The following is a 24,743-nucleotide window of genomic DNA, read 5'->3' on the forward strand; positions in this document are numbered from 1 at the left end:
TGCTCTCACCGCTGCAGAATGCAAGCCGGAGTCGACGCTTCCAAGGAAACAGATATGCAGATAGAAGAGGATCGAGATTTAAGCAGCGTCGTCCATTCCTTTTGACTATGCGATACTGCAAAGACCGACCAGAAACAATTTATTTGTAATATTTGCAGGGCATCATGATTAAGACATAGGCAGCAGTACAAGGAATACATAATAAAGGAAACACTGGTCACAGGTAAGTCGTGCGTATTTTTATCTGTTTCACATCTATGATCATCAGATACCTCGTGCAAAACGGAAGGGTTGTGAGAAATTATAGGTCTCGATATTAAGCAAAACAGAACACTTGTATCAGCTCACCCTGACCATGTTCTGGAGAGGGGGAGGTAGGAGCGTTTCAGCAAACCCAATGGTTTTGGGCTATGGTTTAGCTCACTCGAACAATGGGTTATCAAAGCCATAGAAAGCATCACATTCCGAAGATGCAAACGCAGGCAGGAAAAGGCTAATTCTCCCATAGATTTCTAAATAATACTGTAATTGAACACTCAGTCGCTCGATTCGACATCATTATTGCAATAACTTGCGTTAGGGTCAACGGTCGTTTTGAAACACGCGATTATTATTTTTCAGCATTTAAATTGCTGAGTACCTGCCAATAGTCGTTATCGTGTGCCCCTTTAATAGTAGCATTACTACAGAGCTTTAAATGGCACATGTGTAATGGTATGGTAAAATGTTTCCAGCAAGCAGCTACGTAAGATAGTGATCCATTTCAGCATCAACTTCTTATGTTAAAATCAGCCAGATATATATGATATAAAGCTTTTCTTATATTAATATTGATTCTCCTCTCTTGGGCAGTATTTACTGGTACATTACACAGAACTTATGTTATTATTTAATAATGTCTTAGGTGTACATCGTTTCCTTTTCATGACAGGTGAACTGATACCTGATATAGATTTTTAAAACATACTTTAATTTGAACAAGCCTTAATAATCAACTAGAGGTACGAAATGCTAGCGCTAAAGTGATTATGTAATTTGTGCTTTTGTATTAGGTACTTTTTCATTAGAATTTAACATTTGGCTTGTGTCAGAGTAAGATGTTGCATTGATTCCATCTTTGAGCCCATCTGCAGCCCAACAAATGTATTGAGATATGGGGAAATCAGTGCTAGATCTGCACATTACCTCATCGACAGTGTACAGTATGTTTGCTTATAGTGTAGCAGCCCTGCCTCCACAGGGAGGCCTGGATGTCACTCGTTCAACGTGAAGGCATGTCTCAGTCATACACCAAAAGAAGGGGAGAGAGGCGAACGCTGTGCGGCGGTTACACGAACGTTGTTCATTTTGACCGTGCGAGTGTTGATCTTTTGACTGACCTGAAAAGTGGCATCTTGGAATGCTTTGGAAAAATTAGACCTTCACCCCCGACGTGCATCTCGGGGCACCCATTGATCAGATGAGACGGAGCGGTGAGGCGACGCTACCTGTCATGAAAAAGGGGAGCGTTCGCGACTGCATGCTACTTGGGTCGGCTTGGTCTTGGCTCTTTGGAAAGGGTATGTTTGACAATGAGAGGGAAAAATCGAATTGTGAAAATATCGTTTGATATTCGCCTTCCGTTTGTAAGTGTGTGGACTAAAAGCACACCGCTGTCATCCCTCTGCTCCCTGGCTGCGAGAAACAGATTATGGAGTAATGGGTGCCGGTCGGGCCCGTCGGGCTTCCTTTTGAGGAACTCTCACGAGGGAGCCCTCTCCTACTCTGAGTAGGAAACTCCTGTTGATCACAGTGCGATAGGATCTCGAACATTTGCACAGCTTGCTTTAAAGGCCAACAGAAAACACCAGAAATGTATCCACGTTGGCTTCAAACACTTAGGCTTTCATATCCTTCCCTTTGCTGACTGTAGATTAATTGGGTCAGACAATGACAGGACATTGGCAGGTAGGAGAATGAGAACTTCCAGTGTATTTGCACCCTTAACTTTCATCATTGATACTGCAAACTCCCTCTTCTTGGCGAGTCCATGTTTCGCAGTAGAAATCCCTTCAACGTTGGCAGAGCTGGCTGTGAGTGCAGGTCTTAGAAAAGGTCTGCACTTACATCTGCTTGCGTTTCTGGGCATGATGTTGGTTTACAATGTTCATGTAGTTGCTGTTGTTGTACATGGTGGTGGTGGGATTGGTTGGTTATCCAGAGCCGCATGAACAGATGCTCAGACTCTCCTACCATGGCCCCAGTACAGCAATGTATGGATTACACTGAGGACACACACAGGAACTTTCATTCCCTTAGTTGATTCAGTCTAGAGAGTAGGTGAATGTGTGGGGTGGCCGTGTAGCACAGTGATTAAGGAGCAGGACTTGTAACCGAAAGGTTGCCAGTTAAATATCCCACAGGGGCATTGCTGCTGTAACCTTGGGCAAGGTACTTAACCCACAATTGCCTCAGTAAATATCCAGCTGTATAAATGGATAACATTGTAAAAACCTGTAATTGATGTAAGTCGCTCTGGATAAGCGCATCTGCTAAATGCTAATAGTGTAATGTAATTTAAATACTTCAACAGACTGTAAGCCAAGTATCTTTGAAGCTGGTTGATTGATTCCTACAGAAGTTTTTCTCCCCCTCGCCTAACTTAGCACAATCAAAAGCTATTACAGGCAGTAATGGATACCATGTTGAAATAAAGATCAGATACATGTTCACAATAGTCTCAGTGTGCATAGTTTATATCTCAGAGTCCAAGGGAAGAGTGAGGCTCACTGTGTTTAAAACTTAGGAGCACATGGTAGTTAAGTGTCCACAGATGTTCACAAACTGAACAATTCACCCTTGTTTCCTTTATTTATTCATGCTCATTCGTTTAGTTGTATTTTGTACTTCATCAGTTCAGCATATTTGATGCTTAACATGACAAAGTAGTCAAACCAAACAACATAAATACAGTAAGCACACAATGTCAGCTAACGTCCAGCGAAGCACATTATAGTACTGTCATAGTTTCTGTATCAGTGAGTTATATGGTTGGAGTTGCAGTTGTTTAGAACTCTCATATCAGTTGTGTTGAATGTTAACTTAATAGAATCTCCAATCAGGAGGTATTTGTAACAGTTATTATATGCCTGTGTATTTAGGTATGGAGGTCTGCCTCCATTTTTAAATGACAGAGTGACCTTACTGTGAATACTGTGTGTCTGTGAGATTTTAGAACATTTAGAACATTTTATAATTTTTACTGTGTGTCTGTGAGATTTTAGATTTTAGAACATTTTAGAACATTTAGGTTTTTGGTTGCAATGTACAATCAAGGGCACTGTTATGATTCCTTTATGGTAATATGTTCTGATATTATTGCTGATACCAATATAGCTGACACCACATGGAATATATAGTTAGAAATTGGTACTTTAAGAGTCAGACACTTTTATTTACTGTTTGAACACATCTGATGAAATGAAAGGTGTCGTGTCCACCATGCTGTGTTTTCTTAGGAATTATGCTTTGCCTTTGAATGTTAGACTTGTATTAATCACCAAAGTCAGAAGTGGTTAAGGTTGAGCGAATGGTCTTGTTCACCTAAAGCTGTGATCCCTGTTTTGTGGTACTGCTAGACTGGTGTCAGCTACATCATTATTCAACAGAAGTATTGGTCTTGAGTTATTTCAGGTCATCAGTCTTGCTAGTTTTGTAAGGCCTTTATCTACATCTGGGCGTGTTGGTGTGTTACCCTGTGACAGAGGTTAAAGGGCATGTAAAATGGTCCTCAGTGACTTTCATTAGCTAACGATAAGTGTAAATGATTCAGTGGATGTAAAGGGGTCTGCGGGGCATTGTGTTTCCTCCTCTGACTTCACAGAAAAAGGCTCCCCGAGGCACTTACCAATGACTGCTCTGCTTGTAACCTTGTCATATGACATTTAATTGTGGTGACTTATGAGCTGATGTAGCAAAATGGGTTACAGCACAAGAGCAGTAAATGTGTATTAATGGCAGGGCACCAAGCACTACAGTCTGATTGCCGTTCCTTCTGATTTCATGATGCAGAGCTTTTCCTTTGCACTGTGAATGGGCTCTTTTCCAGAAGTTAATGGGAAGGGGAAAAGGGCCACAATCGTGGCATGCTACACAAGAGGTTGAAGGGTTCTCATTTGATGGAATGCTTAGTTGCTGTCAGTGAAGCAATATAATCAATCCAGTCTGTATAATTATCTTTTAACCAAGGTTTAGTGAATGGGTTGTTTAAGCCTCCAATGGTCAGGAGGGATTTAGGGCTGTGACTGCTTGACACAGAATGGGTCATGTCAGTTGGGGTTCATTGAAGTTTGATTAGTCTAGACCAGACCTACCCAATATTCAGACACATGACAGGACTGTCAGGGCTCCCGCCCCCTAGCTGTTGTGTTTTTGGGTTTTTCCTTGTCCATGTGCTTTTGTTTTCCTTGTGTTCTAGCCCTGCCCCACTCTCCGCCTTGTCTCCGCCCACCTGATTGTCTCCACCTGCCTGCCTGCACACCTGCCTCCCATCACCTAATCAGCCCAGCCCTATATCTACCCTGCTTGTCTCTGTGTTGTTTGCCAGATCGTTTCAGTGTTTCTGCCTGTCTCGTTTCCCGCCTGTTTTCCTGTTTGGATTTTGCTGGGTTTTGCCTCGCCTGTTCCTTGACATCGTTTTTGCCTGCCCTTCTGTCCTGATTGCCTGATCTGCCTGCTTTCATGGTTTGACCCTGCCTGTTTCTGTTTTTGATTCCTGTTTTGCCCTTGGACTGCCTACCTGGTATTTTGACCCTGCCTGTTTTTGGACTGCCTGCTTGTTTGACGATTCTGCTAATAAACGCCTGGAATTGGAGCACTTGTGGTCCGTGTCTGAGTCCGTGCCTGAGTCCTGACAAGGACACTACTTGGATGTTAACCTTATACCAATGGACAAATGGGCAAGTGCCCACCAAACCTTAATTTGTTAGTAAATGACTGCTACTGGCAAAACCCATAATGCAGGAGACCCAAACTATTGCCCTGCCACTGGCAGTCTCATCAGCTATGAGGGTCAGTTTGCCTTACCTGTTCATATGAGATCTTGTGTTCGAATGAGCAGGATGGGACTCAGTAAGTTGCTCACCACACTGACTGCATCCCATTTCAAGGGTCATAATATAAGATATTAATGGAGAAGTGAAATAAGAAACAAAATGTCAGTATAAAAATAGTATTATTACTGCTGTAATGGAGAAAGGACAGGTCTGATGGCCCAAACCACCAGTGTGATTATTCATTTGAAGGTAGCTGTGCAAACTGATTTGTCCTGCACTAACATAACAATTTTGAGTAACTTGACCGCTGTCACTCTTTGAAAACTTGAAGATTAATAGTTTCTTTACACCAAAACTCTGACTTTTTCCTCGTGACTTTTGTTACCAGTTGTTTAACCAATGTGATGTGGGTCTACGTGGTGATGCTCCAGTTACAGAAAAAAAATGCAACATTTTGGTAAATCTGCATCCAAGATAATAGCAGTGCATTGCTGCTCCTTTCTGTGATGGGAGGTCCTTCCTGCAGTTATCTGTTCTCAGATTATTTGACCCTTGATTGCATCTGCACAACCTACTTTCATGAGATGGCCAGTGTGATTATTACAGAGATCAACACAATCTCCTAATCCCAAAGCCAAGTCCTGTTAGCGGGGGTGCCATTCCCTTGCCTACTGGCTCTTGTGTCTGGTCCAGAGGGAAACTGTCACCAGTGTTTTATGTGCGATTAGTGGGCGGGACAAGCTGCGCCTGTAATCTGGTTTGGAGCATGCTTGTAGCTCTGTCTCAATTGCAGCAATCATTGATTCTCACACTTTTACAGTGGAGGACAGGAGGGTTGGTGATGATACTGAAATCTGGAAGCCGTGGGCAGGAGTATTGGAACTTCTGGACATGTAGTCAGCAACACTCTAGGAGTGTCCAGTTTGACAAAATATAATGATGTGTTTATGGAGGTCAGCATTGTTATACTTTTTTCATACTTTTGCCTTACATGACCCATTGCTGCCAGCCCTTTTGTGCTGCTAATTTGTAAGTCAAAGGTCCTGTGGTCTCCTCACCACATCCTCTGCATTTGTTATTCCAAAAATGTGTACTTCCGGGAAGGGTACTTTTAGAGCAGAGGAATGTGACTGCTAATTAACATAGTGTAGCAGTTGCTCATCCTGAACCCAGATTATGTAAAACTCTTTGCAAAAGAGCCAGAAGTGTCAGTCTCATGGCACAGTAGAATTGTTGCCATGGTTTCTTTTCATCAATCAGATCTGTTCCAATGAGTGTAGATGCTGGGTGCTTGTTTTGCAGACTTGAACAAGGGATAGAAAAAATGAAGAAGATGGCTTTCAAGTTGACACTGAAATCTGTAGAATGGTTTCTCATTCTTAAATTTTCAAATGCGTTAAATAGCATTTGGTTATTGTTGGCATTTGACTGAGACTGAGGCCCATTTATCAAATTAGTTTACATTTATATAAATTCAAATGAAAACTAGATATCACCATATTACAGTATAGAAGCTGCATGCATTTAAGTGAGCACTGCCTGAAGCATGTTATAAGTTGAAGTTCCTACTGTATATATTGCATTGACTCAAGCTCTCAGCACACCTGTTGTTGATGTGTGGTTTCTTCCCTCTCTTCTTTTTCTCATCTCAGACACAAAAACGTCTTTCTAGTGTCCCTCAGCATGGAGTGGTTTAGAAGCAAAAGGCCCCTCATTCACATTTTCAGAATGTTCTTGCTTATATTCTCTTGAGTTTGTTTGCACACATTCAGTTTTCTCCTTATGCAAATTTGGTTGCAAAGCAGACAGCTGCAAGAGGAGGCCCTAGCCTTGGGGAACTTGATGTCCTATTTCTTGCTGTAGTGGAACAAATTAATGCCTGCCGTTTCCGTTGCATACATAACGGCAGTGAGCTTTGTTTATTTGATCCTGTTTTTGTTCCATTTTATATATCGGTATCATGATCTTTGTTCTCATGTGCCCATACATACACGGCACAAATTTTTCTCCGCTCGTCATACACGTTCGCTTGTACACATCTCTGCTGTTATTACTGTCGCAGTGGGCAACGGAGCATGTGGAAGGTCTTGGAGTGTTACTATGGCAACGGCCTCACAGCTCGCCACAGAACTTCAACACTGGCTGACTGAAGCTCTGCACAGTCTGTGTCTGTGTTTGCCTTCACATGCGCTCCTGTGCACTCGGTGCCCACTCCATTTTGTTAAAGGCTCAGGGAAGGATGGGTAAAAATGCAGGGGCTCCCTTGACAAAAATGCTGGATCTGCTGTGTTATCGCAGAGGGAAACCCTTTTATGAGCAAATCCCGGGTGTACAATAGCCTGTAGCTTCAGTGTGTGACGTGTTACATGGCTGACCATTGCATATGATTGGGCCTGAATGGGCCAGGTCTTGGAAGGCTGGGAGAGAGATGAGCGTTGGGTGCTACCACCTATGTTTTGATACTGGTCCTTGGTTAGTCGACTGCTGAAAGTGTTTGTGCTGAGGTGGGATCTAGCATATGCCAGTGGGATCTAACGTATGCCAGCAAATGGTGTCCTCTCCTCCTGCTCAGCTTGGTCAGGCTTGGTTACAAGAGGCTAAACTCTTTCCCTGTAGTTTTATGTTATGTCAAACGCAGGGGCTAGACTCCAGTGGCTAGATCCCCATCTACAATTAATGGGAGGAGTAATTCTTCAAACAGACTTTGCCATTACCATATGAAGTGTCTTTTGACGACAGCTGAAGAGACCCCAACTTCTTCCTTACATAGTGATTCCCATTTTCTCATGGAGATGGAGGGGATTGCTGCATGCACAAACCACGTCTTCTCAGATATTTGATCACTCCACAGCGTTCCACATGACATAAGTCTACCACTGTATTACTGGCATTACAGGAATGCCAATACTGTTTTTCCCTTGCCAGTGATCTAAACTGCAAGAGCAAAACACAGTTCTTTGAGCTATAGCCATTCGATGCTCAGGCTCAGAGAGATTTATCAGTGTAGAGAAAACAATATATCAGAATTCAGTTTAACAAATGAGTTTTCTGCAGGCAGAGGCATTGTAGGAGCAGTTCTGCTCTGTGAGAACAGGATATTGAAACGCATTGAAACACCCTCTGTGCTCCTGAAAGGGTTTTGCACATCAAAATGAGAGATATAACGTTTGTAAGAAGGGGATGTGAAAGAGAGAGAGAGAGAGAGAGAGAGAGAGAGAGAGAGAGAGAGATGCAGACTTAGAGAAAAGGTTTCATGCATTAGTCCTCCTCTGGCAAAAAGCTGGGTAGTTGGCTGTTGGCTGTTTACAGGACTGCAAGGCCACATTAGAGTTGTGTGGGGAGAGAGAGGCCAGACAGTCACTCCCCATTAAACTGATGGACTGAGTGCAGCGCTTACCCACACACACACACACGTAGGCACATCAGAGCACGCATGCATGCACGCACATGCACGTACACACACACACACAACACATGGGGCACAGTGAACGTCTTCACGTTTCATTAGCAGTGCTGCAGTCTCTGCCTGCGTAGGTTTCTGGGCACTGCCTGAACTCCCCTGGCATCAGCACTGGAGTTCTCAAAACCAGGTCATTTCACATATTCATTATAGAGTCCCATCATTTCTACCACTGTAATTAGACTAATGACATCAAGACTTCTGATATCGTCATGGTTCCATAAAACTCCCTTGCTTTCTGTAGCATGTGCCACCATGGGCTTCCCCTCTCATGCTTGTTGAGACTGAAATTGTATCGTTGTTACACTTCAAATGATACCCAGCTGTCAGCTGTATTAATTGATTAGGCTAATTTTTTGAGATGTAGGTTGTAGTTTTTCTGAGAAAGTTCACTTCAAAATTCAGTCCTGTCTCTCCTCTCTGTCTCTCTCTTGCTCTTTCTAGCCCTTTTTCTCTCTCCCTAAATGCAGGTCTGACCTTCCCGTCGTTCTCATTCTTTCATCTCTGTGTTCCCTTTTAAATGTTTTACTGTGTCTGGCTTCAGTGCCTTAGCCACTTCTCTGCACTGCTGTCCTGCTGTTACCTAATGCTCACGCCATCCCTCTCTCTCCCACCGATCTTTGTCCCCAGGGTGTCTGTCCAGGTGAGAGGGGGGCGAGAGGCTAGCCATGCCGCTGGTGAAGAGGAGCATCGAGCCCAGGCACCTGTGCCGGGGGGCTCTGCCAGACGGGGTGACCAGCGAGCTAGAGTGTGTCACCAACAGCACCCTAGCCGCCATCATCAAGCAGCTGGGCAGTCTCAGTGAGTGTGCCTCCCGGTCCAGAACCAGGCACAGAGCTGCAGACCACAGACCACAACCCCGCTAAGAGCTGCAGGTCACAGACCACAACGCCGCTCAGAGCTGCAGACCACAGACCACAACACCGCTCAGAGCTGCAGACCACAGACCACAACACTGCTCAGAGCTGCAGGTCACAGACCATAACGCCGCTCAGAGCTGCAGACCACAGACCACAACACTGCTCAGAGCTGCAGGTCACAGACCACAACGCCGCTCAGAGCTGCAGACCACAGACCACAACACTGCTCAGAGCTGCAGACCACAGACCACAACACTGCTCAGAGCTGCAGACCACAGACCACTACACCACTCAGAGCTGCAGACCACAGACCACTACACCACTCAGAGCTGCAGGGCAATGGAAGAGATAGGAAAACACCAGAAACTGTTCTCCCAGCATAAGCTGTAAGATTATTTTTGAACAAGGGAATATTGACTGCGCTTGCTGATGAAGTGCATCTCCAGCCTGTCCTGTGCCTTTAAGATATCGGAGGTCTTCATACGGAGAAGGCTGACTTTTCCCGATAACATATCAGATTTCAGATTTCTGGCTGGAGTGATCCTTTTATTTGTCCTTAGGAAACGCACATGCGTCAAATGGCGTACAGCTCAAACAGATCTGCGTTTATGATCATCGAGCAAAAGCACTTCCTTCAGGACGATGCAATCTCAAGGGCAGGAGCAACAGATATTCTGTCATGTCACACGGAGTTTACTTTCCCTCTTCCTCCTACTCGCTCGGTGACCACCAGTGTCTTGCATTCCAGAGCCGGACAAGGGCCTGGGGTTTGGGTTTGGGTTGAGGTTGTGTCAGTCTGTCATAAACTGGGTGAGCGGCTGGGTTTAGGAGGGTCCAGTTTGCTAGGGCTTGTCCGCTCCAGTAATCCCAAGCGCGTGACTTCTGAGTCCCTCTGAAGAGGGCTCATCGCTCGTTGCCTTAAGGATGTCTCTGTGGGGGATCTGCTCAGCTGAGGGTACCAGGGTACCATCAGTTTTTTCTATGCTAAGTTTGTTTGTCCTGTGACTCACTAACCTTAGGGAACTCTGGAGTACAGGGGTCAAAGGTACACTGCTTGTTTCTGTGACATGTGAACACATTCCTGAACAATGCACAGCCTTCGTATGATTCCACTAGAGATCACTGTATCACATGCATGAGTCATGGAAATAGGCTGTGCAGGTAACGTCTGTGTATCTGGGATACAGCACTGCCTTGTGCTATCCCCAACTCTCCCATCTTTTGGATGGTTGGATACATTGTATGACTAATTGACATACCCTGTAGTAGCTGTGATGAATCAGAGAGCACATCAGCCTATGATACCATTATAATGTCCACCATTGTACCACTTTACAAGTTTGGAAAGTTTTGCACTTCACCTAGGAACCGAAAACCAATGATATATAAGTGATATTTCATAGTGAGACAATGTGACAAACCAAACTATCAGTGTTGAGTTTAGCATGGTATCATTATCCTTTAACCTATCATCCTTTAACGTAAGATTTTCTGTCTGCGAAAAATTACATTATCTTTCATTTTGTTGTTCAGCAGATGATCTTATGCAGAGAGACTTTGCGAGTACAGTGCATCTAATAAAGTGGCATGAAAAATTGTACTAGCAGGACACTGGTGACCACATTTAAATATTCATCAGTTCCAAACACAGTACTGAGATCATAAGAGTGTATGTAACTGACTGAATGTTTAAGTGCAATGCAATATACCAGATGATAGCACTGCATAATTACGAACAGAAAGCTACCATATGGTGCACAATAATTATTTTTTAGCATTTCTCTCACACACTATCCTCCATGGGGTTACATGGGGTTACTTTCGGAAACAGGTCAGGTTTGGTATGTTTTGGAACCACATACTTTATATTTCTAACAAAATCTATGGCACCTACTGTTGTCAATGGATAAAAACAGGAAAAAACCTGTTAGGCTGTACTGCTGATGATGTGTATTACTTTTTAAATGTATGGATTGGTGACAGTATACATAATTGTATAACCAAATTCATTTGAACTTGAACATGAACTTAGTTTTGACAGTTTTTTTTTATCTGGAATGTTCTTACCACATCCCAGTTCATTTGAAGAACATTTATTGTTTTTCTCTACTCTGTTGCTGTGCTGTGACTTAAGGCTGTTCTCGTGAATTCCTCTGTGTGTTAGTCACTGAGCAATCTCGATATGGTCAGATTATGCACACTAGTAGTACCCGGTCCGGTAGTTCATCTTCTGAATAATAGATGTGTGTTTCTGTGCTGGCGAGGACTCTAATTCTCATGGGGAGCAGTGTTTATGAGCTGTAATTTAGTTAGTGACGGATTGCTTTCTTTGTGCTCTTCAGTGCCGCATTAGGCCAAGAAGCCCTGCATGTCTAAGAGGAAGAAGATGGCCATCTTAAAATGTGAATTGCCAAACCAGTGTGTGCTTTGTGTATGTTAACACAGGTAGACATGCTGAGGATATCTTTGGAGAGCTGTTCAATGAGGCCAACAGTTTCTACATGCGGATGAACAGCCTGCAGGAGAGGGTGGACCTGCTGGCTGTCAAGGTCACACAACTGGACTCCACTGTGGAGGAAGGTGGGTGGAGCCGGCCATGGCCGGAGGGGAATGTTGGGGGAAAGTTGGGTGGGACTACTTGTTGCTCAGTCTGTCTGGGAATCAGTCTATCCCTTTCTGGTAATATGATGTAGGCTTAATACTGTATGCCTGCATTTCTGTGAGTGCATTTACTCATGTCATTTAGTTCACCGTCTATCCACTGCCTGACACTTTCTGTAAATTCGTCCTTATTTTCCCTTGTCTGTCTGCGTTTCATTGATCACTGCTGTGGAATGCATTTGGTTACATAATTTATTTGCTCAGCAGATTCCCTTATCCAAGGCATACATTTTTAAATTTTATCCATTTGGTGCCTGCACCCTTCTCATTACAAGTCTGGTTCCTTAGCTGCAGCATGACTCTGCTTTTATTCAGTTAAGGCAGGGGACTCAGAACTAGGCCGAGGATTCAGGACTAGTCTGAGCATAATAGGAGCAGGAAGTTCTCTCGTGGTGAAGTCTTGCAGAGCTCCAGTTTCCACATCTCTGTCTCTGTGGCAGTTGCCACCTCAGGGTGACTCCGCTTCCTGTTTGAAGGAGATAGAGGATCAGCTGAGCTTGTAGAGTGGACAGAAATAGCCCTCGCTTTCCCTGCAGTCACAGAGGCTCCTTCAGGTTTCCGGCTCATCCATGCGGCCCCTGAACCACGCTGCGTACGGAGATCAGAGGATTCGGATCGGAAATGGGAAACTGGGTGGCCATGGCTAAAGCCATTTGTAATGTCATTGAGATTGACATGTGATTTGGTTTTAATTTGAAAGCGCTATGCAGCATGAAATAGATGGAAAAACAGCAAACCATCCCATCCAAAGTGAAATACAGGTGTATAAAATTATTATAATGATAGTTGTGCTTGAGAACATGGAAGCCATAAATACCGATTCATAAGAAATGCAAGAAATTAGATGTCTGAACTATGTTAATGCTTTGTGGTGGCATCTTTTCTCTGAGGATGATTCAGAATAGGTAACTCCTGCGTCCTTCCTGTCGAGCCGTTTTTGTGTGATCCTCAAGGCTTGCTGTCTCTTGGTGTCAGATTTCTAACTTCGAAAGAAAAGCAGAGATGACACATGAGCGAGGCAACTGGGGCGTGTGTGAAAAGCAGAAATTCTCTGTGCTGGGCTTTAATGCCTTTCAAATGTGCAATACTGTTAGCTGAGCCGGTATGTACAGGACCAGAACAGCTTGCTGATGAGGTTGGCGGAAACACAGCATCAGACGGTTCTGCTATCCGAGCTTTCATCTGTCCAGGCAAATAGCTGAGCCCATGGAAAGTGTCAAAGACCCTTAGCACTATCAAAGGAGGAATAGAAAAGTGCTGACAATCTATTGTGCTGCAGGGATAGTCACAATTTAAAATGCATGGAATGTAAATTGAGCCTGTATACAATAAATATTAAGCATTTATCTTACCTTTCTTATCATTTTCTTATTATCTTCAGGCTACTTTTCAACAATTAGTATAGGCAACAGAGACTGCAGCCACTGTTACACAGGAGGCAATATTAAGAAAATGCTTATCTCAGTTTTGGTGTCAAAATAAACTATAATATTACTCATTCCTATTGCCATGGCTGTTTTGTGCTGCATCTCTCGCGCAGGCAATGTATGCATCTCATACATACAATGTCTTACACCTGTCCTGTACCTGCAGAAGTATACACACTGATATGTAACAAATGTGGCCTGTCCTCTCTTTAAGGCTTATTGAGAGCAGTGTGAGAGAAGTCAGGTGTTGTCACATGTTATGACAACCCCCCTGGCGTTTTCTTCACTGTCGGCTCATAACTGCAGAGGAGATCTGGGGGGGTAATGGTCCCGACTCAGCCAGGGGGGGGTGGTAAGGGTCCTCCGCCTTCTAAAACACACTCCACTAATGTTCTTTGTTGATTATTAATTGATAGAAGCCTCTTTCACGCTCCTATGATACTTGCGTCTTTTTTTTTTCCTTTTAATTTTGGAGACAGCCTCAGGGACAGAGGTACTAGCAAAGAACAGCTCGCCTCCCCTCCCACAATCTGAGACAAGCGGGAACATCTGCACGGGAGGCTTGACACTGACATCATCTTCAGTTATATTTGAATATCCTCGAAATGACAGGTTTTCACCCTTGTTAATGTGCAGAGCACATCCCCTAATCAGCCGGACTGCGAAGCACCTATTTGAATAAATTAATAAATTCTGTTGTTCTTCAATAAGCGCACAATTGTATAGACTGCGCAGTCCAAACGGGATGATTTGGACAGCTTCCCAAAAAGCTGCCCTCCCCGCAGAGCGGGGCAGAATAAAGCAGCGCAGTGGCCTGGGAGGCTGGCCGAGGGCTGCAACATGTGAGGAACAGGAGTCAAACGGGAGCGGATGAGGAGCAGGCGGCGGGGAGGCAAGCAGCGTGAGCGCGGCGTGCCCACTGCCTGACACAGTCCTGCCCTGCCAGACCCGAAGGAGTGCCTGAATAATGCATGAAACACAGAGAGCGCCTGCTGTTATTGGCCAGCTGTTCCCCCAGACTCCCACAAGGACAGCAACTGCGTGGACCCCCAGTGCAGCAGATCAGAGCCATGTCCAAACGCATTTTCAGACTGTGTGCCCTGAGCCCTGCGTATTGGAAGGTTTCAGTTAACACTCTGCTTGGAACAATCATTCGAGCGACTTATAAAAATCTGTTTGGCCTCACATTAAACATGTAAAACCGCTCAATGGAGTGGCACATAATAAAAAATAATACATTGTATCTGTTATGTTGAGGTCAATACCAAAGCACATAGCTTGTAAAATATTTTGGAAAAAGAAGCTGTGCAGTTTAGCTAAGTGCCTGGAAACCAGCTGAGATTGCAGTAATAAAAAAGACACATTTTACAGATGGGAAGATGCCCCCTTCTTGAGTCTTATAAATTTATGAACAATGAAAGGAGTGTAATTCAGAGACGGAGCATTCTACAGCCTACACTGTCTGAGATTCTATGAAGAATTAAGGAGGCATCACATCATGAAAAAACAAATGTGAGCAGGCACTGCACCATAGCGCCAATTATCATGGAGACGCTCAAAAATAATTAATGTGAGACAAATTATTGTTTTATGTTTTCATTTAGTTAAGGACACTGACTGCGTTATGGCATTGTAGTTCAAACACGGCCAGCAATTCGCACAGTGACACTCAAATAATTAAAGAGTCATAGTATTGGATTATGATTGTATAAAAATACTGAACATTTAAAGTACATTTTCCTTCATGTTTAAAGAATTGAAGAATAGCTCAAATAATTAGGAGAAAAATGTTGTCCATAAATGTCCTTTTTGCCTCCGTGCTTACCCCTCCATTTTCTGCTCATAAGAATCAGATGGTCCTGGATGGATGTGATTCTTGTAAAGTGTGCTGTGTTTGACTTGCCTTGCGGTACACCGTAGCTTTTAGTTTTACATCGTGAAAAAATGACCATCTAAATTGTCCTATATTGCACTGCTCCCACATGCATCGCGATCAGATGGAGTGTGTCTGGATTCATTGAGATTGGCCTGTCTCCCCTGTGCTGGCCATTTGAGCGTTCTCATTCTGGTGTGAACTCTCTCATTGTTTGTGTAATCATCCTGTCCACAGCCGACCGCATACTTCACATCGGTAGCAAAGGCCTTGCATTCAGTTGTCTGATGCCAACCCCCACGAACCCTGGTATACTACTGCAGGACGCGTAAACACAGCATCTCCAGGGCTGTCCTTGGAGCACACACTGCTCTGTCCCACACAGCCTGCTCCAAGTGAAGGTTGTGCTGGAGGCAGTTCATTTTGCTGAGTGCTTAGCCAATATACGCCTGCAGTTTGAATCCCAGGTGGGCCACTGCCATTGTACCCTTCAGTAAGCCATTCAACCTAAATATCCAATAAATATCCAATTGTATAACGGATGAGCTGTGAAATGTAATCTGTGTAAGTCACCCTAGGGAGAGTCCTCGGCTAAGCAAATAATTTACAGAATAAATAACTCAGTAAATACACTGTCATCTGAGGTCTGCTGCTGCCTATCTGATGTGACTGAATTGAAGCTTACCCCTTTGAGTTCACAGCTCCCGTTCATTTACATTCAAATGGCTTCCATTCTTCATCCTTATGTATCTTTTGAGCGTCCTTCAGTCACTGCTTTAGCTCAGGCAGGAAGAGACTTGGCAGCCTTTCATTTGAATGCTTTCCACCTATTTTAACTATTCCTTTCCAATGGTGAAGAGTGCATTAAAGAATTAAACATTACATACTTACAGTATACCATACTGTAAGTATGTAGTGTTTAAAACATATCATGTTTATCCTTTATTTGAATCCTGCCATCCCTTCTCAATCAATTTCTTTTTGTCTCTGAGTACTTCAAATGGCCTGGCTGAAGTGGCTCCACCCTTGCCAACAAGTGACAATAGCTGAGTTCCCCCCTGTGCTGGGAAACTGACCCCATTTTGGCTTGGAGAGAGCTAATATTGCATTCACAGTCTTTTACAGCTGTGATCCATAAGGCCTGGCATTTTTTATATGCACACAATGTGCCCTGTCCCCTTGATGGAAGCTCTGTGGAAGAGAACTAATGTGCTCTGTTGTGTGCATGTGCAGTGTCTCTGCAGGACATCAACATGAGGAAGGCCTTCAAGAGCTCTACCATCCAGGACCAGCAGGTGGTCTCCAGGACCTCCATTCCCAACCCAGTGATGGAGATGTACCATCGCTGTGATAAACCGCCACCCCTCAACATCCTGAGTCCTTACAGGTCAGCTCATCATTGTCATTGTCATCATCATCATCATTTTCATCATCACCATCATGTCACTTCTTGTCCTTATCAACAGTAGTCACTCTTCCTCCTGGGGGAGATTGGCTATCCCAGCTGGGTGTTTTGCTGTTCTTGGGAAAGGTGCAGGGATGATGGCTGAATGGCAGAGTGTTGATGATGGCTTGTTGACACAGTGTTTTGCCACCTTTCCTGGCTCGAGAACCAAAGCTAGCAGATGGCCAGTGCCCTCAGCATGGTGGAGAGCATAACTTGATGTGGGTACACTGCTCTGCAGGGATGACAAGAAGGATGGGCTCAAGTTCTACACAGATCCTTCCTACTTCTTCAACCTGTGGAAAGAGAAGATGCTCCAAGCCACAGAAAACAAAAGAAAGGAAAAGAGGAGGCAAAAGGTGAGAGTGTTTGTGTGTGTGTGTGTGTGTGTGAGAGAGAGTGTTATGTGACACTTAACTAACACTTCATGCGCAGACTTCTGGATCTTTGAGATAAATAACCAATCACAACGCAAGTATGTTTTTTTAGATTTATTTTCACCAATTATTGCTTCTTCTGGCATTATTGCTATACTTTATGCTACCACTGTAAATATTCAGACCAGTACTATCACCAGTAGTACTACTGATTTTAAGATTAATTCATATACTACAACTACTAGTGGTAGGAGCAATGCTACTGTTTCTACTATTGTTGCTACCACTACTAATAATAAAAATAATAATGTTAATAACTATACTAATAGTAATAGACTCAGTTCTGTTAGCAAATTTTTGTGCCTTGAAGTTAATGAGTGTGTATTTCATTATACATTTGCACAGAGTATCTGCAAACAGACTACTTTGCAGTGTAGCACTGAGAATGTTAAGTGAGAGCCTGACACCCTTTAAGTCTTTAAAGGGCTAATCCTGCAACTGCTTATATCCACAGTGAAGGAGTTCACACTGCTGAAGCACTAAGCCCTCCCTGCAGGGTGCCGAATTAATCTCCTCCCCGCTCATATTCTCCCCGCGCTCGCTCTGCCTGAATTCCACTTCTCCCACGCTTGCACCTGTCCTCTGTCTTTCGCTCTCCCCATTCATTCTTTCCATCTCTCATTCTATCTACCTGCTGCTCCCCCCCCCTCCTTTTCCTTTTGTCTTCCTCTCGTTCCCCCTCCTCCCGCTGGCCCGCCCGTTCCTGTGACTCAGCCATTGGATGCCCCTGCTCTGTCTCTCCACCCTCCCCGGGGTGTTGGCGCTGTCAGGATTAGCGCATTGCTCATTACGCTTTAAGCGCATAAGCCTGCTGGATCAGAGGATGCAGAAATGCGTGTTTTGACAGGCGTGCAGCGAGGAAAGTGAGCGGGAGCGATAGAGGGGGTGATGGAGAGCGAGACAGAGAGAGCGAGAGCGCACTGGAGTGCTTGCGTCCGACATTTTCATTCCCTTGCCGCTTTCTGCGTCGCCGGAGACTTTTCGAGTCCCCCCCCTCCGTGAATAAATTTGTTTATTTTTAAGTTCACTGGTCCCCAAATTTAAGAGCTTGCTTTGTTTTTTTGCTTCACAAAATATGCTCAAAAGAACTGGCAGGCCAAAAAGAGGACACTGAGTTCTTTGTTTCTGTGTTTTGTGTCAAACAAGGCATTTAAACAGCATGCATTGGTGGGTTATTATTTTTTTTGCAGAACACTTTTTTCCTTTAAAGAAATGGTGTTACTTCATTGACCATCTGTGGAAAGATTTTTAAACCATTTTAGTCCACCTTTCTGTTAGGAGACAGTTTAGCCGTGCATAACATTGTTCAAGAAGTGCCTTTCTTACGTGGACATTCAGTGCACACGCAGTCTCTACCAAAAGGATCCTCTTTAACCAGTGCAAACACAGTCTCTGGGGTCCTCTCTTACCAGTGGAAACACAATCCACCAATGGAGTCCACTCCACAGCACAAACACTGACCCTACCGATGGGATCTCCTCCAACCAGAAAAAGCACTGACTCTACTGGCAGGATTTCCCCCTCTGCAGTCCCTAGGCTGCACACAGTGCCTTTTTGTAGGACTGTTTCCCCTCTCCCTCTTCCCCCCTGTGTGACTGTGTGTTTGCCACTTGGGGCGGAGCTCCAGGTCCAACCCCTCGGACTCTTCCCTCTCTCTTGACCAGAGGCCTGGCCCACTCAGACCAGGCCAGGCCCCAGTCCAGGCAGGCCTTTCCCAGTAGTCCCCTGTTTGACTCAATAAGAGACCTTTTATCCCTGAACGCTAGCCTCAGTTTCCTTTTCAAAGTCTAGGACATTGACTGCATTTGTTTTCATATGCCGAAGCTGTATATAGCGTAACAGCACTAATGCTACTGGTCAGCATATCAGACTAGTAGCATTAGTGCTGTTTGCACAGGGAGGGTTGGAGGTTTGAATGAAGCAAACACCGCAAATGTGCAGAGCTGCTAAGCCCAGTCTCAGATCATAGATGCAGTGGTCGAACAGAATGGTGTTGGAGTTGGTCTTAGTGTTCAGGCCCAGCTCTTCTTCTCCATACCTGTGATGAGGTCAGATTGATTTTTCTCTCTCTCTCTCACCTTTCAGGAGCAGAAACAGGTGGAGGACCCCAGCCGGGAGGTGAAGAAGGTGCGCAAGGCACGGAACCGGCGCCAGGAGTGGAACATGATGGCCTACGACAAGGAATTCCGCCCGGACACCCGGCTCACGCCGTCACCCTATCATGGCATGTCGTCCGAGGGCTCCCTCTCACCTGACAATAGGTGTGCACCTCTGCGTCAAGGCTGCCCTCTAGTGGAGGCTTTGTGAAATAGAATACCCATACAGCAAGGCACCTGTCTTGCGTGCAAACTGGGCCCTATGGCCAGGGCTCAGACCAGCCGTGTCATCTGCTGGCAATGACCAGGAGCCCACAGCAGCGAAACAAATTGGCTTCAATCCCCCAGGTTAGGGCTGGGTCATCCAGGTGTCCCTTGAAATATTGCTCTCTCAGAACTCAGTGATTTGTAGACTCCTTTTATTTCACAGACAGCCTGAAGCTTGAGGGAGAGAAACGGATTCACCCTGCATTCCTGTGCAGGTCTGGAAAGTCTGGAAAAGTATGGAAAAAATATTGATAATTTCCAGACCTGGAGAAGTCTGGAAAAAGCATGTAAAAATCTGGGAAAAGCATTAATGATTCTGTACAATTGCCTTTACAACAGGTTCATTTAGAATTCAGCTAACACAAATATAGATATATGGCTCTGCAGGAAATTAGTTATATGCTGTAACCCCTGGTTTATCAGTTAGGGGGTTTATCATTTAGAGAGTACTGAGGCAAAGGGGTTGGAAGGTGGTTGTTTGAGCAAGTAAGATAAAATGTATCAGGACCGGAAAAAGAAAAAATGTTTATAGTATTTAAATAATACTTAATTCAATTCAATTAATTAATTAAAATCAAGTCCAAACACCTGTCTTCTCATGTCTTCCACCAAAGCTGAGATGTCTTTTGGAGTCAAACATTTATTTGAATGAACATATATGAGCAAGCCCTTGTGGCGTAAGCCACCAAAGCACAAGCCAAAAAAAATCAGTTTCTAAATTGACGCCTGGGAAAAGTCTGGAATTTTGAAATGGGAAATGTGCAGGAATGCTTATTAGCAAGAGTGTCCGTACTGAAAGGCTGTGAAACACAAAATTTCATGATAATTTGTTTGCATATGCAAACACATTGCACATTTATAGCAAATTTGTGATAAAATATTTTGGGTGATTCGCATCAGGTATGACTTTTTGACGTGTCTTTGATGTGTGCTTTTAGTAAGTTGTCGCATCTTCTCACGACCTCTGCTCTGCTCCCTCCCTCTTCTTCCCCAGGTCAGTGATGTCAGATGTGGGTGAGCACTCCTTCCCTGCCAGTCCAAACCACCCCTCCCAGCAGGTCAGTGGATCCAGCTCCTACAGTGCAGCAGAGGGCAGAGAGCTCCTCACAGCCCCCTCCCAGACCCAGTCCCTGGACCGTGCCTACCGGCCCCCTGCTACCGCCCCCGGCAGACAGGCCAACTCCCTGGGCCGCGTGCAGCCCCCCCACGGCCCCCCGCCCATTGACCCCGCTCTCAACGGTCCCCGCCCACAAGCTGTCAAGGACTACAGGTGTGTGCTTGCGTAGGTCACCCCCCCCTCCCCCCCTTCCTCCTTCCACACATCCATCACACAGTACCACTCTCAATTCTCAAGGGTATTAACAGATAGTTATAATTGGTGCTTTATATTAGGCTGATGCAGATAAAAGTGTATGAGGCATTTGAGCATTTGATAATGGTAACAATAAGCTATGCTTCTGACAGCACCGTTAGTATACCTTGGATTTCCTCATGCTCTGCTGTAGGTAAGTCAGACTGTCAGTCACTGTGAAGTCATTTATACCATGTTTGTGTTCCAACAGTGGCCAGCAGATGCCGGAGGGCTTCGTGCCGCCCGCACCGCCCCCGCCTCCGCCACTCATCCCCTCTGCCCAGACGGCGTTCGACAGCCCGGCCATACCCCCTACCCTGCCCCCCAGCACCATGGCTGCCATGTCCCGCCCCTACAGCCCGTCTCCTCCCCCCGCCCCTCCCTCTTCCTATGTCCCCTCTCCGTCCCACCCTCCCTCTGGCGGCCCTCCGGTGGCTCCACCTCCACCGCCGCCTGGCCCGCCGACTCACGTCCTCTCCCCGGCTCGTGCCGCGGCGCCCCCCTCTGGCGAGGTCCTGCCTAGGAAGGGTCAGGTCCCGCTCATACCCATGAGTGACGCACGCAGCGATCTGCTAGCGGCTATCCGCAGAGGTGAGAGGTCAGAGGTCAAGTTTATGGGATCCCCAATGGCAAGATCTAGCAGAAACACATCGTCATATAGCATCATTTCTTTAACTGCCTGTCTATAAAACAGTAAACGAGTAAATCATTTATTTTAGAGAAAAAATAAAAGGGACCTTCTGCAGATCATTACAGCGCTGTACATAACAGGAATGTCCTTGCCAGCTACGGCACAGTATTGTAAAATGCCTACAATTGTTGCAATGTAATGAGTGAGAGGTCAGGTCATGTTAAAAGAATTTAAAATAATGATAAACTGGCCATAATTCTCAAAGTATATCTGTGAGTTAAACACATGTGGGGCTTGTGGGTAATTTTGTTTCTCCTCACCAGGTATCCAGCTGCGGAAGGTTCAGGAGCAGCGAGAGCAGGAGGCCAAGAAGGAGCCTGTGGGCAACGACGTGGCCACCATCCTGTCGCGCCGAATCGCCGTGGAGTACAGCGAGTCGGACGACGACTCCGAGCTGGAGGAGAACGAGTGGTCAGACTGAGCACGCAGGGGGGAGGACCCCGAACGCACTCTTACAGTACACTCTGCTGCTATTCCGATTCCAGGACACCCCCCTCCCCCACCACTACCACTGCTTCTGTGAAAGTCCAGCATAGTCTAGAGAGAGGAGACAATGAGAACGCACACAGTTCAAGCGGTCCTCTATTAATGAGCCTCACCACAGCACATTTTCACTGCAGCCTCATTGAGCAAGTGATTACCTTCTGTCATATACAAAACGTGGTGAAACAGACAATCTTAATTTTTTTCCTCTGAAATCATGCATTACATTACATTCATTTAGCAGACACTCTTATCCAGAGCAAAACATGCAAAACATTGTCTCCACACCACCTCCACCCATGGCCTTTGTCTAAGAATAGGCCTTCCATGATAGTCTCTTTTCACAACATTTTCACAATAACAGGTGCTTACTGGGAATCCAGACAGTCCCTCAGGACACACCACCACTCCAAATCGACCGATTCTTCTTTTAGAAGAAAATGGGTTAAGCACCTATATTGATGGTGCAACTATAGCATTCCAATCATTTGGAATCCATGTCCCCGTCCTCTGGATTCAGGTACTCTGACCCCTCTGCTCATTGGTTTTGCACAGTAGGGTAAATTAGGAAATTAATTGATGAATGACTTAATTAGCATTTTGGAAAATAATTCCAAATGATTGTAGATACACAATATTAACAACAAATGATTCCAGTTTAGCCTGATATCTGTGGAGACTAGATGTAAAATGTCCGTTCTATTGATCCATTCCAGTAGCTGCATCTGCAAACCTGTATCTGAATTCAGACAGTAATCACTTTCTTCTGATGACAGTACCAGGAACACGGAGGTCTAGAAAAAGCTCAGAGATCATATACTGCACCAATACAGCAGCTGGATGTGAAATAGCATTGATCTATTACATAATATTTGTCAGATATAAAAACAATAACTAATACTTTGGGTTATGTAACTGTTTCAAAATAATCAATAGTGTCCATTGTAGATATTACACCAAATATGTTAGGAAAAAAATACATTTCAGGTTTCAACATGTGATCACTGTGCTCAATACAGGTTAAAACAGCATTTTATAATACAGATTACATCAGATCATTTAAGATTGAACAAAGATGAAAGTGGATTTTTGGCCTACTCACTCCCTCTGCCTTGGTTTGTTCTGGGTCTGGTGCCCTCTAGTGGTCAATGGGTCAGAACCAGGTGGGTCTTTTGTATTCCTGTCAATATTCCATGCATTTGTTTTCTTGTTGCCAGAATAATAATACATTTAAGATTATAAGAAATTTTATCTATAAAGGAATGGATACTGAAATTTAATTATTTGGGGAGTAGGTGGACTCTAGGACAAAGCAGTGAGACGTACTTGTTTTTATCGTTATATACAAAGCAGTTTTTCCCCATGTGTAATCAGTGATGCCATATTTGTTTCCGTTGTAACATTCTTTTCTATTTTTATAATTTAGTGGTTGAGTATTTATATATTAACTGGCATAAAAGTTATTTGGAGAGTTGAAGACGCAATTAGTATTAGATTGGGTGATCACATGCATCAAACTCTCTCAGCCTTGTGAATTCTTCCCACAGTTCACTGTAGAACTCATAAGTCTGAAAACCATCACACAGTTGCCTATTTGCAAATAACACTAATTGTGAGAGAGAGAAAGAGAGACTTCCATGCCTTTTTGTTTTTCAGTGCTTGCTAAAACAATGTATTGTTTCTATTTACCACTTGGAGATATGACAGTTTGTCAGTGGAGGTTTAGTTTTTTTGTTGTCTTTGTTTTAATATGCCACAGGGATAGCTGAGAAAAGGGATAACGCAACTGTCAAGTATACTGAAGTAAAAAGTATGTATGGCTGGCAGTTTTTAAGTACTCGTGTTTTTAAATGAACTGTTGTATAGATTTTCGTAACACAGCTTGTAAAGTAACTAGATATCCAGATAATAATTGTCTGTATCACATGGAGTTAAATGTAGGCAATCATGCATGTATGAACAGCTAATAAAGTGGAAGAAATCATTTTGAATTCTGTTGTTATTCCCTGAAGGGAAAGTGAGTTATAGTTTCACAAATCCTGGTGACTTTAATGATAATGACTTCAATTGTCTAATACAAATCATGTAATGCAAATTGTTTTAAGTACATTTTTGAGTTTGGTAGAACTAAATGCATGTGGCACTTCCAGTCCAACCTGTTTATTTTTAAATAAATATACTTAATGTCATGTCATAACTGATCTATCTTTTCTCTCTTTGGGTATGTTTCTGTTCCCTGATGGCTTGCCTTGTCAAGTGACACTCTGCAACATCAGTCAAGTGCTGATGACTGAGACCTGGACCATGCGTAATGGCATGGTGGACTGTGGGTCCTGCAGCTTTAGGGGTGACCCTCATCTCTGGCCATCATGCTGGGCTTGTTTTGATCAATGCTACTCAGATTCACTGATCTCTAATCCATCTGGACGGCTACACTATTTGCTGAGGTCACCTCATTGGCCGAGCTAGACGCTATAAAGATAAGTGAATCGGGCCCTGCATTGATTAGTGAAAACAAACCTTCATGCTCTTATGTCAGTTTGCCTAGATTCCTCAAGCCTCTCCTTTGGGCCTCTTTCTAGAAACTGCAACAGCTTACATTTCCCGTTAAGAAGAGGCGAGATGAAACCGGCAGGAGGGATGGAGTCATTGCTTGGCCC

General features: G+C 44.4%; 1 protein-coding gene across 1 annotated transcript; it reads left to right on the forward strand.

Annotated features, from left to right (window-relative positions):
• On the forward strand, positions 1–24,041 carry LOC118775567 (wiskott-Aldrich syndrome protein family member 3-like). The gene is made up of 9 exons (XM_036525548.1): positions 1–223; positions 9,124–9,294; positions 11,799–11,933; positions 16,548–16,701; positions 17,000–17,117; positions 19,281–19,456; positions 20,553–20,828; positions 21,121–21,500; positions 21,864–24,041. Exons 2-9 carry the CDS (start codon positions 9,162–9,164, stop codon positions 22,019–22,021), a joined length of 1,530 nt encoding a protein of 509 aa, XP_036381441.1. The 5' UTR covers positions 1–223; positions 9,124–9,161; the 3' UTR covers positions 22,022–24,041.
• Positions 24,042–24,743: the final 702 nt, after the last annotated feature.

This window comes from Megalops cyprinoides, chromosome 3, assembly GCF_013368585.1.
Source record: "Megalops cyprinoides isolate fMegCyp1 chromosome 3, fMegCyp1.pri, whole genome shotgun sequence".
NCBI lineage: Eukaryota > Metazoa > Chordata > Actinopteri > Elopiformes > Megalopidae > Megalops > Megalops cyprinoides.

Coding starts and splice junctions, on each gene's coding strand:
- LOC118775567 (XM_036525548.1), top strand. CDS start 9,162: ATGCCGCTGGTGAAGAGGAGCATCGAGCCCAGGCACCTGTGCCGGGGG. Junction 11,934..16,547: donor GGACTCCACTGTGGAGGAAG/GTGGGTGGAGCC, acceptor GTGCATGTGCAG/TGTCTCTGCAGGACATCAAC. Junction 20,829..21,120: donor CAAGCTGTCAAGGACTACAG/GTGTGTGCTTGC, acceptor GTGTTCCAACAG/TGGCCAGCAGATGCCGGAGG.